Source organism: Eublepharis macularius, chromosome 13, assembly GCF_028583425.1.
Source record: "Eublepharis macularius isolate TG4126 chromosome 13, MPM_Emac_v1.0, whole genome shotgun sequence".
Lineage (NCBI taxonomy): Eukaryota > Metazoa > Chordata > Lepidosauria > Squamata > Eublepharidae > Eublepharis > Eublepharis macularius.
Window position 1 is genome coordinate 70,363,588 of NC_072802.1, and position 12,573 is coordinate 70,376,160.

Sequence of the window (12,573 nt, forward strand, 5' to 3'; positions counted from 1 at the left end):
CTTCAGCCTCTGGTCTAGGCCGCAGCGGCCTACGCGAGAGCCGAATGCCCGAATGGGGTCCGGCGCGGCGCTGCCGCTGCTGAGGCCGCTCGCGCTGTGCTTCTTAGTGCTGCCGCTTGCCCCGTCCACGACCGTGCAGACGCCGGGGCCCTCCGTCCTGGCAACCAGCACTGATGGAGCGGCGACGGGGCCGCAGCCCGAAGGACTCTCTAGCTCTGCGCCGACCGCGGAGACAACCCCTTGGCCCCCTGAACCCAGCCTGGGCCCTTCCGCCTCGGAATCCAGCCGGAGCACCAGCAGCCCAGTAGAGACCCCCGGGCCCAGCCCCGCAGGCACCCGCGGCACCTCCAGGCCAGCGAGCCCCTCTGCAACTCCCCATCCCGGTAGCTGGCCCCAGCCGGTGATGGACGGTGAGTCACACAGACCCCAGTGATTCAGAGCCGGGGGTGGTGTGGTATACCCCACTTGAGGCCCCTCTAGGGTTGCCAGCTCCAAGTTGGGAAATTCTTGGAGATCTAGGGGGTGAAACCTGGAGAAAGTGGGGTTTGGGGAGGGAAAGGATCTTGGCATGGCATCACTCCGTAGAGTCCACCCCCAAAAGTAGCCATTTTCTCCAGGTGAACTGATCTCTGTGGCCTGGAGACCAGTTGTAATGGCACCCCAAGGCAGCTGGGCCAAACGGCCAGACCCTTCCCGCTTCAAACCACAACCAGTCTCTGTATCAGGCATCTGACGAAGAGAACTTGATTCTCGAAAGCTTATGCTACAATAAAATTGGTTAGTCTTAAAGGTGCTACTGGACTCTTTTTGATTTTGAAACCACAAGAAGAGAGAGATCAAGGCTCTGAGAGGAACAAACCGTTTTATTGAAGCAATAGGAGTACACAGTCCTGTGGGTGCCAAAGAGGAACCCAGAGGCTTCCTGAACAAGGATTTTTATAGACTGTAAATCATCACTGATAATTGACACATTTCAAGCATCCTATCCTCGTCCGCAATTTCCCTCTCCCTTTCCCCGTTGGCTGAGGTATTTGGGAGGTACACCTTTCCGGTCTTTGCCTAAAACTCCGCCTTAGTTTATATTTCCCATTACTCTGATGGCGAAACCCCCTACTCATATTTGTTTTATACCATACGTAGTTTGTCACACATTAGCGCGCACACACATAAGTCTGCAAGTCTAACCACAAAGGTGATGCGTCGGCTACCTTACTTCCTATTTTATATAGCTGAGCGCAAGTATTTGCTACTTACTTCCTATTTTCTATGGCTGAGCACAGCTATACGTATTTTGCAAAACCCACACACCTTTCCTGTTTTAGTGAGACAGAAAACAGCTATGTATAAACTTCTTTATAATCTGTAGGTAAGAAAAGGGTCATAGTGAGCATGCAAATGATTACTTTATCTAACCCCCCTGCATAGATATAATATAGCGTGAGTTGTGGCTGAACCTGTAAACAGGGCAGGGGTCTGAGATATAGCTAGGGTTTGCAGGCAGGGTGAGGGCCTGAGACAGGAGGGGGGCAATTATGGATTTTTCTTTTTGGTGCTGGCTTATAGTAATTCCGGGAGATCTCCAGCCACTACCTGGAGGCTGGCAACCCTAGGCCCCTCCCCCCTCTAACCCCACTCCCTCCAGGCTCCACCCCCAAAAATCTCCAGGAATTTTCCTGGACCGGGCAACCCTATCAGTGGGGGGGAGGGGCGGGTTGTTCGCTCCTAACACCTTTTTTAAACTCTTCCTCTTCAGTGGCCAAATTGTGTGTCTGTGACCTGCTGGTGGACCAGTGCGACATCAACTGCTGTTGTGATCCCACCTGCACCGCTGCAGATTTCAGCCTTTTCACAACATGCTCAGTTCCTGTTGTCACGTAAGTGTTGTGCATCTAGTGTGGCCTTGTGGCTTTGAGAGCTGCTGCAAAAATTCAAGAAGGGCATGTGTGTCTGCACTTGTTTGAGCATCACACATGAGGGTGCTTCAGGTGGTTCTCCGTGTTGGTCTGCAGTTGAAGAGCAAGATCCGGGTTCAATAGACCAAGATGAGTAGCTGTGTTAGTCTGCCTGTAGCAGTAGAAAAGAGCAAGAATCCTGTAGCACCTATAAGACTAACAAAATTTGTGATTGGGTCTGAGCTTTTGTGAAGTGAGCTGTGACTCACGAAAGCTCATACCCTACCACAAATTTAGTCTTACAGTTGCTACTGGACTCTTGCTCTTTTCTACGGGTCCAATAGCACCTTAAAGACCAACTAGTTTTCCAAGGTATGAGCTTTCGAGAGTCAAAGCTCACATGAGAATGTGCATGTGTGGGAGAAGGTGGAAAATCACTTGCCTGCCTAACTGAACACAAGATCTACCCCTTCTGTGAATGGAATGGGAATAGCTGATTTAAACATGCAGCTTTTGATATGGTGCAGCCCTCTTGTGGGCCTGCATCACCATGGAGTACATTAGGAGCAGAGCTTAGGGCTGCCAAGTCCACTGGTGAGGCAGAGGATCATGTGGCTGGTGGGTGGAGCCTTGGGGAATGAGCCTGAGAGTCCAGAAACCTCTCAGGCCAGCGCGCAGTGGGTGCACTCCCTGTAGGCACAATGATGTCACTTCCAAAAGTGACTGGCAGTTGGCATGCTCCCATCCTTCACAGGGCAGCCAGCATGATGACATCACTTCCTGAAGTGACATCATTGCACCTGCCAGGAGCGTACGCATTTTGTACCCGTGCATAAAGATCACAAAGGTAAATGCCAGGTCCTCTGTTGCTGGAAGATTAAGGGGGCCTGGCAACCCTCACTCCCATATCACACCCCTCACCCCCATATCAGAATGACCCTGCATATACAGAAGATGAGAAGGCTTCTCCCTGTGGGGCTGGCTGTCCATGTGCAGGGATTTTTTCTTCATAAACGTTCTTTCTGAGAAGTGATCCAATGTGTATTTTGAAGTGATACAACCTTTCAGTGGATTCTGCCATGTTAGAAATTGCATATTTACTCCTTTCTGTGCCTCTTCTACTCAGGATCTTTTATTTAAATGGAAACTGCCCCAGACCATGTTCCCAGGAATTACAACTCACTACTGGACCCAAAAATATTTCTGGATTTCATATCCGTTAAGTCACAATATCTCATTCATAAAAAGAAAATTGTTTTCTGGAGAGCTTTTTAACAGGATTGTGTTTTTTTAAAAAACACTCTAAATGATGTATCAAAGTAATCAAATTCTAAACCAAGAACAGCTAAACTCTGTAACCTGAAAACAACACAAGTCCAAGTGGTCTTTTCCCACACTTGCTAGAACGTTGCCAGTTTCTTGCTAGCTAGCAGAAGGAAGCTTTTGTTCAGATCCTTTTCTGGATCCTGGGTTCTAACAGAAGGAAGCTTTTGTTCAGATCCTTTTCTGGATCCTGGGTTCTAACAGAAGGAAGCTTTTGTTCAGATCCTTTTCTGGATCCTGGGTTCTAATAGAAGGAAGCTTTTGTTCAGATCCTTTTCTGGATCCTGGGTTCCAGCAGAAGGAAGCTTTTGTTCAGATCCTTTTCTGGATCCTGGGTTCTAACAGAAGGAAGCTTTTGTTCAGATCCTTTTCTGGATCCCGGGTTCTAGCAGAAGGAAGCTTTTGTTCAGATCCTTTTCTGGATCCTGGGTTCTAGCAGAAGGAAGCTTTTGTTCAGATCCTTTTCTGGATCCTGGGTTCTAGCAGAAGGAAGCTTTTGTTCAGATCCTTTTCTGGATCCTGGGTTCTAGCAGAAGGAAGCTTTTGTTCAGATCCTTTTCTGGATCCTGGGTTCTAGCAGAAGGAAGCTTTTGTTCAGATCCTTTTCTGGATCCTGGGTTCTCTGTGGAGTTTGGATGTATGAATCTGCCTTCTACAACGTCCTATCATTGTCCCACCTCTGACAGGCAGTGGCTCTCTGTAGCCTTAGGCAGAGAAACATCTTTCCCAGCATCTTTGACCTGAGATCCTTCAAATGGAGATAGCGCTGATTAAACCTGGGATCTTCTTGTGGTTTTTGGGAGGGGCTGTGGTGGCATCTGCATTTGCATGAAGGCTTTCAGCATCTCCAGTGAAAGAGAGCAGGTAGTAGGTGATGGGAAAGGCCTTGACTTGGGACCCTGAAGAGCCACTGCCGGTCAGTAGCTAAAACCAAGGGTCTGTTAAGGCGGCTCCATGTGCTGACAGCAAATGCTACTCTTGCCATGGTCTCTGTTCAGGCTCTTAGTTGCACATAGCTCAGTATCCTGTACTCTGGGTCTTTCCTATCATCTGCTGTTTGAGAGCCACATCTGATGAAGAGAACTTGATTCTCGAAAGCTTATGCTACAATAAAATTGGTTAGTCTTAAAGGTGCTACTGGACTCTTTTTGAGTAACTAAGAATGGCAGAGATTAAGTCTTGGGACCTTCTATATGCAAAGCCTATTACTGAGCCATGGCTCTTTTCCAAAATGTCTTTGTTTTAAAAGTCAGCAAACCTTCTAGAATGTCCTGAAAGAAAGCAGCTGTCTTTTATACTTGGAACACCCTACCCACGTACTTATGTGGTGTTGCTAAGGGCCATGTGTTGTCAAGGCTGTCTAGCAGCTGAAGAGCTACAATTGTTCTTTTAAAAGAACTGAGATTTTGGGGACAATATGAATTCTGTATGTGTACAGGATAATCATAGAAATACGAAATCCATGCATCTCTGAGTCATAATGCCTGATTTTATGTTACAGAATTTATAATAATAGAAGGATCCATCCATCTGTGGCAGGGATAACTCACCAGAAAATGAAGCTGGGAGTATCCAGATTGGCTGCCAGTATCAGGATAATTGTGGCAGTTGCAGTGCCAAACGTGAAGGGAATTGGAACATCTCGGCCCACATAATCTCCAGAAACCCCCACCCCCGCTTTTTGCATTGGACGCTGTAGTTGCCTTTGGCAGGCATAATTCCTCTGAATTTAAAAACTGGTTACTAAGTTCAGGATGATGAAAGATGGAACATGAAAGGAATAGGAACACTGGTCCAGGTTACGTCCAGAAGCTCCATCTGTGGAGACATGCCTCATCAGAAGATAAAACTAGGAGACTCAAACTTGGCCACTAGCTTAAGAATGGTGGTGGGACGTGTAGTGCTAAAAGGGAAGGGAACTGGAAAATCCCGACCCCCGTTACCTTGGGAAACCCCCACCCCACCCTCAGGCTATTTGCAATAGAAGCTAAAGTTCTTTATTTGTGGCAGACGTAACACCTCCGAAAATAAAGGTAGGCATTTAAAAATTGGCATTCAGCCAAAGATGGTGGGAGTTGCAGTGCCAAAAACAAAGGGAACTGGACCATCCTGGTACAGTGTAGCTCCCAAGCAACCCTCCGGTATTTGCAGTGGAAGCCAGCAAGGGCAGGCAGCACAGGCAGGGAGACTGGAAAATACCCTCTGTGTTGCAAAACAATAGGAATTTAACTCTGATCAGGGCATGTGTGGTGAAGTTAGAACAGGGTTTCACAACATGGTTCCTGTGGGTGCCAGGACGCCTGCCAGTACTTCCTTTGGTGCCCAACCAAACTTTTCAAAAAATGGGTGGGGCCACTGTAAGACAGCACTTGTTATTGGCTGCCCACATTCAAATTAAAGGATTTTCTATGGCTGCAGTAACAAGTAGCCACTGGAGGATCAGGTGGACTGATACGCAATGACTTCCCTTAGTCATTGTCTGGTTCCATTCCCCCTCCAGGCTTTCCGTCTTCCCAGAAGTGTGAGAAAGGGAGGTATTCTGCTTAGTTCCACCTCCTGCAGTAGCCTCTTTGGGGCTGGCTCTGCCTTCTTTGACAGCCGTCGTGGGGTGGTGCCCGTTGCCTGCTCTGAAAATTCCAAAGATACCCACAGGCTCAAAAAGGTTGGGGACCCCTCGGTTAGAGTGTCTCTTTCAGCAGGAGGCAGAACTGCTCATTCAACTACTGTTCAGTAACACAGATTAACTCTGTTAATGCCCAGGACACTTTGTGTATGAGGCTTGCTTTTGAGCCTTTCTTTAGGCCTAAGCCATCTAGCTGTGCTTTGCTCAACATCTGTCTATGCCTCTGCCACTTGTTGCGCATTGTGTATCCGACAACCAAATAAAATTGTGCCAGCTGCGAGCATTCCTGTTGACTACAAATATGTCAGCAAGTTTTCTGCTGTGCTCTTTAGATCTTTCAATATCAGGTACTCTGTGTTTTTTTTAATAAAAGAGGCTTCAAAATAATCTTGTATGAATTCTCAGCTCAAGAGGCAATATTTGCCCAAACCTCTTCTTCCCCCCACCCCCTTTCCACCCCTGGCAATTCATCAATCCAATCTGGCTGTGGAGTTTTATTCTCAACCCTTGGGAAAATGACTCACTCATCACCTGGGATTGAGGTTTGTCATTGTTTGGGCCCGCAAAGCAATTGCTACCCACTTCCAAGCACTTCTGGAGCTGTTAGTAATGGAAGTGCCCTGGGTTTGAGATGTATTCTTTCAGGAAAAAATGCATCCTTGCCTGAAAAGACAGGCTCGTAACATGTATGTGTGTATTTATCTGTTCCTTCTGGAATATGCTGCTAGAATGTCTGGATGCAACCTTACCTGGACATTATTTTCATGAACAAACATTTCCGAAAGAGAGATGCCCGGGCCAAGGCATTTGGAGGGGGTGGTGGTAGTTAAACCAGGATCTCAACAGAACCAGCTCTGTATCTTACTCCGCTTTCAACAGGCTTGTTAGACCTCAGTACTGAATTATGAAGCCATCCATCATATCTCACACAGCAAATATTCTTCCACTTAAGTCGACTCCACATATCTTCATGGCTGGTGGCAATTTAATGTTTCAGAAAAAGGAAGTTGGAAAACTTTCTGCACTTAAACAGTTTAGGAATCTTCATGCCCTCCCCTCAAAAAACCTTGCAGTGGAGGTTATTTATTTCTAATTAATCAAAGCGTCTTGATTTCTCACAATTAACTAGTATGCACTTTGTTTTTTAAAAAAAAACTCAGGTACTTGCATGGGCCTGTTGACATGTTGATGAAGTTTATTCCACATGGCTGATGATCTTTACAGTCAGAAGAAACCATATATTAATTAGAGAATATAAAGTACAAGAACTGACAGATCAGAAGTAAAAACTAATCCAAATGAGATTGAAATACCATAGAAAAACCTGACCTGAAAACATAAAGGCACAATAAACTATAGTGGGTTAGGTCTCAATCTCAGCTCTAGCCCAAGAGGTATAAATCTCCGTTGAGGTCCCTTTTAATCATCAAGAAAAAACACCTTGGTGAATGGATATGCTCCTTCTCTCAGGTCAGACCATTGGCAATTCTACCCGAGTATTGTTGACTCTGAGTGCTAGTGGCCATCCAGAGTCTAAGGAAGAGAAAGGTCTTTCTGTACCAGCTGCTACCTGGAAATGCTAGGGACTGGACCTGAGCTTTCCTTATTATCAGGGCTTTTTTTCAGGGGGAACGCGGGGGAACGGAGTTCCGGAACCTCTTGAAAATGGTCACATGGCTGGTGGCCCCGCCCCCTAATCTCCAGACAGAGGGGAGTTGAGATTGCCCTCCGCACCGCCGAGCAGCGTGGAGGGCAATCTCAACTCCCCTCTGTCTGGAGATCAGGGGGCGGGGCCACCAGCCATGTGACCATTTTCTCCAAGGGCAACCCACTGAGTTCCACCACCTCTTTTCCCAGAAAAAAAGCCCTGCTTATTTATGTTCTACCAAGAAGGGTTTGGCTCCAGAAAAGTTTCTCTGCTCTCTTTGTGTTCTCTCCAATTAAAGAGTTTCAAGTAGCAGGCATTGGAAAAGACCTTGGGTTGGATCCAACCGTTTTTTTCCCGCTGGTGAAAAGGGGGTCACCAAAAAGACTACATTTGGCATCATGGGACCTACGTGGACAAAAGCCGCATGTAATAAGGAAGGGGATGGGCCAATACTGAGCAAAACAAGTTGGCTGGATCCAACCTCTTGTCTACCTGAAACCTTCAACAGATGCTGCCATTCAGAGAAGACAATTCTGAGCCTGACGGACCGACGTCCTGAGTTGGTATAAGGTAGTTTTGTGCCTTCTCAGTGCTGTTCTGTGTTACCACGTATCATTCAACAGCTCACTGAATTTTCCCTTTTATTATTTCCTTTTGGAGAGGCGAGAGTCAGCTCTGCGGGCAGCAAGAAGCTCTTTATTCAATAGACACATCAGCGCAGCCTCCCAAGAGGACATACCAGTTAGCTGACAAAGTCAACCCCAGTGTTTTCTGCCTGCAAACCATCAACTGTAAGTGGAGCCAAGTTGGGTGTAAAAATGTTCATGTGCTGATGCAGAGGAAGGGTTTCTCTCTGTGTTTTCAACTGTGGTGCAACCCCCCAAACTTGAATACTTTGGACAAAAATGTGGACAAACCGCAGACAAATGCAGACCGAGTATTTAGTCTCAGCTGTGTAATGTGGCATTTTGCCTGGGGCATGAGTTCTTGAAGAAAGCTCACAGAAGCAAAATACCTTTGCAACGTGAATAGAGGTGTTTTTTTTAAAGTCCACAATACAAACGAAGATATCAAGGGACTTCTTACAGCAATAGCTGTGCCTCTGGGCCTGGTAACACAGCACCTCCTGGTCTCTAGTGAAGCCCACTTGCTTCCACTTCTGCTTCCTTCTTTATACCATCCTCAGCCTGCCAAGTCTTATGATTATTGGTAACAGCTGGCAATCTGCTGGCATGTTGGCTTGGGGCTAATGCCCACACCTGGAGCTCTCAGCCCTTTAGTGGGAAGACAAAATGACACAAAGGGAGGAAGGAATCCTGTAGTTACTTACAGCTATGGAACTTAGTTACCAGCATGCTGGAAACCAGGATAAGGGTCATCTGACCACACCATCCCTAATCCTTCTTGTGGGGGGTGGTATCTGCACATGGAGGGTAGGATGTTTGACAAAGAAACTTGATTTAATCTGCTTATTGAGACTTATAGTCCATTTTATCCTGAAATATTCAGGCATTTAAAAGAAGCAAACATCAGTAAAACAGAATCAGGTTTCAATCCAGTTGTGTAGTTGTCTGCGCCAGTTTTCCAGTTCCTGCTAACCACATTACCTGGCATTGCTTCCCCCGTTCATAGCGATATAAAACATAACCTCTCTATCTTGTAAACTGATCCCCACTTAAAGCATTGGCCGGCAAGGGGCATGTGGATTTTATGAAAGACTGCAATGGCAAAGTGATGAATGCTTTTGCAGTTGCAAAAGAAATAACCCACATAAATAACATTCTGGAGGCTTGACCTATTCATCTCTGCATATCCAAACTATATGGCTGTGCTCAGATGTAATGACAAAAGATGGTTTGCTGTTTCAGCAACAAGCCTCACAGATCCTCAGATATGGAAGGCGTCCTGATTCCTGACAACACGATGTGTCATTTCATCAGATCTGGACATCACGTCAAACAGTGTTTTCTCCTCTTGCTTACTTACAACCCAGGATTCCAAATCAGAGTTAAATTGGAGAACAGAGTACAGTTGGTTGCTTTGCCTCAGATTGGACATCAAACTTTGATATGTTGTAACCAGGAAGTCTTCAGTATCTCAGGCATGCACAAGTGGAGGGGCGCATGTCAGTCTGAGAATTCCCCATAAAGACAAATCACCGTTTGTTGCTATGTCTAAATGCAGAAGGACCACAGAAGTCTATTGGCTCTGCATTCACAGAGGGCTTTGGAAAATTAGGTGGAAACAACAGCAAAGATCAATCTGTGTTACAAAAATTCGTTGGGCCAGATAATATATTTGCTAGTGCTTGGAGAAAAACAGCTTGATGTAAGGGTTGGTGTGTCGGACTAGGACTAGGCAGGCCACTGTCTGTCTGTCAGTCCATCCCACCTCAGACTTTCTTTCTTCTTTCCTGTTTTTAAATCTCTTCCAAGCATCTTGCTAGCTTCTCAGCCCTTTCTCCCCCTTCCACCCATGTCTCCTCTCACACATTTGTTATATGATCATTGCAAAAAATATAAACTGCTTGAAAGACAATAGCAAAAATAAAAACGTTTGTCCCCACACATGTGAGGCACGTACTTTCTTCTTGGTGGAGTCCTGTTGCCAATTCACATTGACTAGTTAATGACCCCTATTCAGCCTCTGACCTGTGCAGATGAGTCTGTCCCCAGGATCTCAGACATGGGAAGAGTTCCTGTGAATCCCAAAATGGCCCATTTGAATAAGTGAACAGTGTTCAGCGACAGTTCATTACAGTTCCAAAACACCATTCCTGCTGCACAACATGACACGTTAAACTGTTTTCCCCCCCTCCCAGACAAAGCTGCGCTGACCTTCCAGCCTCCAGAAATACCAACTTCGCAAAATTTTGATAGATTGCTTCAGGACTATGGTGGAATTCACTTTAGCACCGAAACAGACCTTACATCAAGTGCTGAATCGGAAACCTGGAGGGCTGTTAATGGCGCTGAAACCAGCAGATATGAGGTACAGGGAAAAATTCTTGCATATTATGTCCATAGTATTACAAGCTTTATCTTTAAAACAGTTGTAAATAGCAGACAGGCAAAAATACAGTGCCATAAAAGGTAATTTATCAGTGGTGAGGTATATTTTGTGTTGCTTCTCAGATGCAGAAAATTAAACCCGTGTGTTTTCTATTGACAGTACAGAGATCCGATACAGACAGCAGATGGGTTTCTGTGGCTCCCTGCTCCCCTCTTCTCCTCCCAGTGTGCCGACAGTAATCCCGCAGGTCAGAGGGAACTCTCTGCTGTGATGTCATAGTTTCACTGTGTCCGTCTGAGCAATGCCAGAGTCCTTTGTTGTCTCCCCTCTGGAGGGATTGTTGCCCTGGCCCACAGAAACCCGTCCGATGATGCATTTGCTGTTCTAAGGCATCACACAGCTCTTGCTTGTATTTGCTATAGGAGACTAACACGGTTATCCCTCTGGAATGCATTGTATGGTTGCACCCTTTGGGGAGACTATCTCTATATTTTAGTAATTTTTTATATTTAATTGCAAGTCTTTGTCATGATCAGAGGATGGTAGTTGAAAACTCCAGCATTGGGTTGGGTGAGGGGAGAAAGAGATGTGATGAGGCAGAGGGACAGAGAAGGGAGGTGGCGATGAGTGTATTTTACGAAGGCCTTTGCACCTGAAGTCCGATCAGACACAGCTTTTATGCTGCATTTTTGCTGTTGTGTTCATTGACACCAGCCTTCCGATCTCAGAACCCCTTCAGGTAATGGTCTTATTTTCTGTGGTTGCTGCAGGGTTCCTGGTAAATCAGGCTGTGAAATGCAACAGGATGATCCAGGCAGACGAGTGCACCACCATTCCAGCTCTCAGCATGCAGTTCTATACCAATTCTAGCATTCTGGCTGTAAGCATTGATTTTGGGAATCATCTGATAGCTAGTGCTAAAGCAGGGGAAGGGGGGGACCGAGGGCAGGAGTACAGGTGGTCTGATTTTTGCTCAACAAAGTATTTTCACACAGTTCGTAGCTGCAGATTTAATAATACATAATAGAATCCCAGGAAAATAGCATTTTAGTGTGAGATTTCAGGATGGACTCTTAACCATTTGCTGTTTTTACAGAAACTATTTTTTTTATTCCCATTAGGTACCAAAGTCCAATCGAACGGTACGTATCTATATGTCTCTGTGACTGGGAAGTGCTTACCGCTATGGGATAACTGGACCTTTTCTCTAGGAGGAGGAGGTGGGCATCCTGAGCGAGGGGTGATGCTTCCCATTGGATCAGGAGGCAGGGCTAATGTCCACTTCGCTATCTTCTCACCAGTTCTTTCCCTGCCAGGAAAAGTGATGCAGGATTTTAAGTGCCACTTCCCCAACACATTCACATTCTTTTATGACCAAGAAGCAGCCGCTGGTGGTGGGGCTATATGAAGGGGGGCAGGCTTGATTCTCAGTAGCTCAGCTCTTAGAGGGTCATCGTGGCTGGTGGAGCAGGTTAAGCCATTCCCATGGAGTTCTTTTTTTTTTTTTTTGAAAAATTTTTATTGGGTTAGGATCAAATGTTTACAAATTACAATCAATTTTCCCATTTCCCAATTTCTAACCCCCTCCCTTTCCCCCCCCCATTTTGTTGACTTCCAACAGTTTTCCAACCCTTTATCCCTTTTCCCTTACTCTTTATATATTCCTCTATCTAACAAATATATATTCTTCCTTTGTTCTAAGCAATACTTCTTTAACTATTTTTAATACTCTGTACCCTGTCTATGAGTCCCTTTTTCCATAATGGATAAACAATTTATCCCATTTTTCATTTTTCCACTTTCAAATATTTCTATATATCATAAACTATGTAAACCATACATTCATATAAATCAACCAGTTTAACTTATAATCTATATGTTATTCATTCTATCTTCTTCTTTCTATTTTAATTATATTTGTTTACATTAGTATTTCTATTCCCCTTCAATCATAAGTCTATATATGATATCAATCAATTTGACTCATATACAGCTTCAAATAAACATATTCAGTTTGGTACATTGTACAGAATCAAAAAGAAAATATTATTAGTTAGTCAATCCTTATAGTTAAC

At 45.3% G+C, this 12,573-nt stretch overlaps 1 protein-coding gene across 2 annotated transcripts in view; it reads left to right on the forward strand.

The window, feature by feature from the left end:
- Positions 1-12,573, forward strand: part of TCTN1 (tectonic family member 1) — a 23,015-nt gene continuing 10,442 nt past the window's right edge. The window contains exons 1-7 of one of the 2 annotated variants that reach the window (XM_054996135.1): positions 1-410; positions 1,754-1,874; positions 8,147-8,277; positions 10,308-10,477; positions 10,658-10,745; positions 11,269-11,378; positions 11,620-11,640. In XM_054996135.1, the coding sequence (XP_054852110.1) occupies positions 53-410; positions 1,754-1,874; positions 8,147-8,277; positions 10,308-10,477; positions 10,658-10,745; positions 11,269-11,378; positions 11,620-11,640 (999 nt within the window). In that variant the 5' untranslated portion in view covers positions 1-52. Of the gene's footprint in view, positions 411-1,753; positions 1,875-7,675; positions 8,046-8,146; positions 8,278-10,307; positions 10,478-10,657; positions 10,746-11,268; positions 11,379-11,619; positions 11,641-12,573 lie in introns of those variants that run through there. The other variant, XM_054996137.1, reaches the window with a different exon arrangement.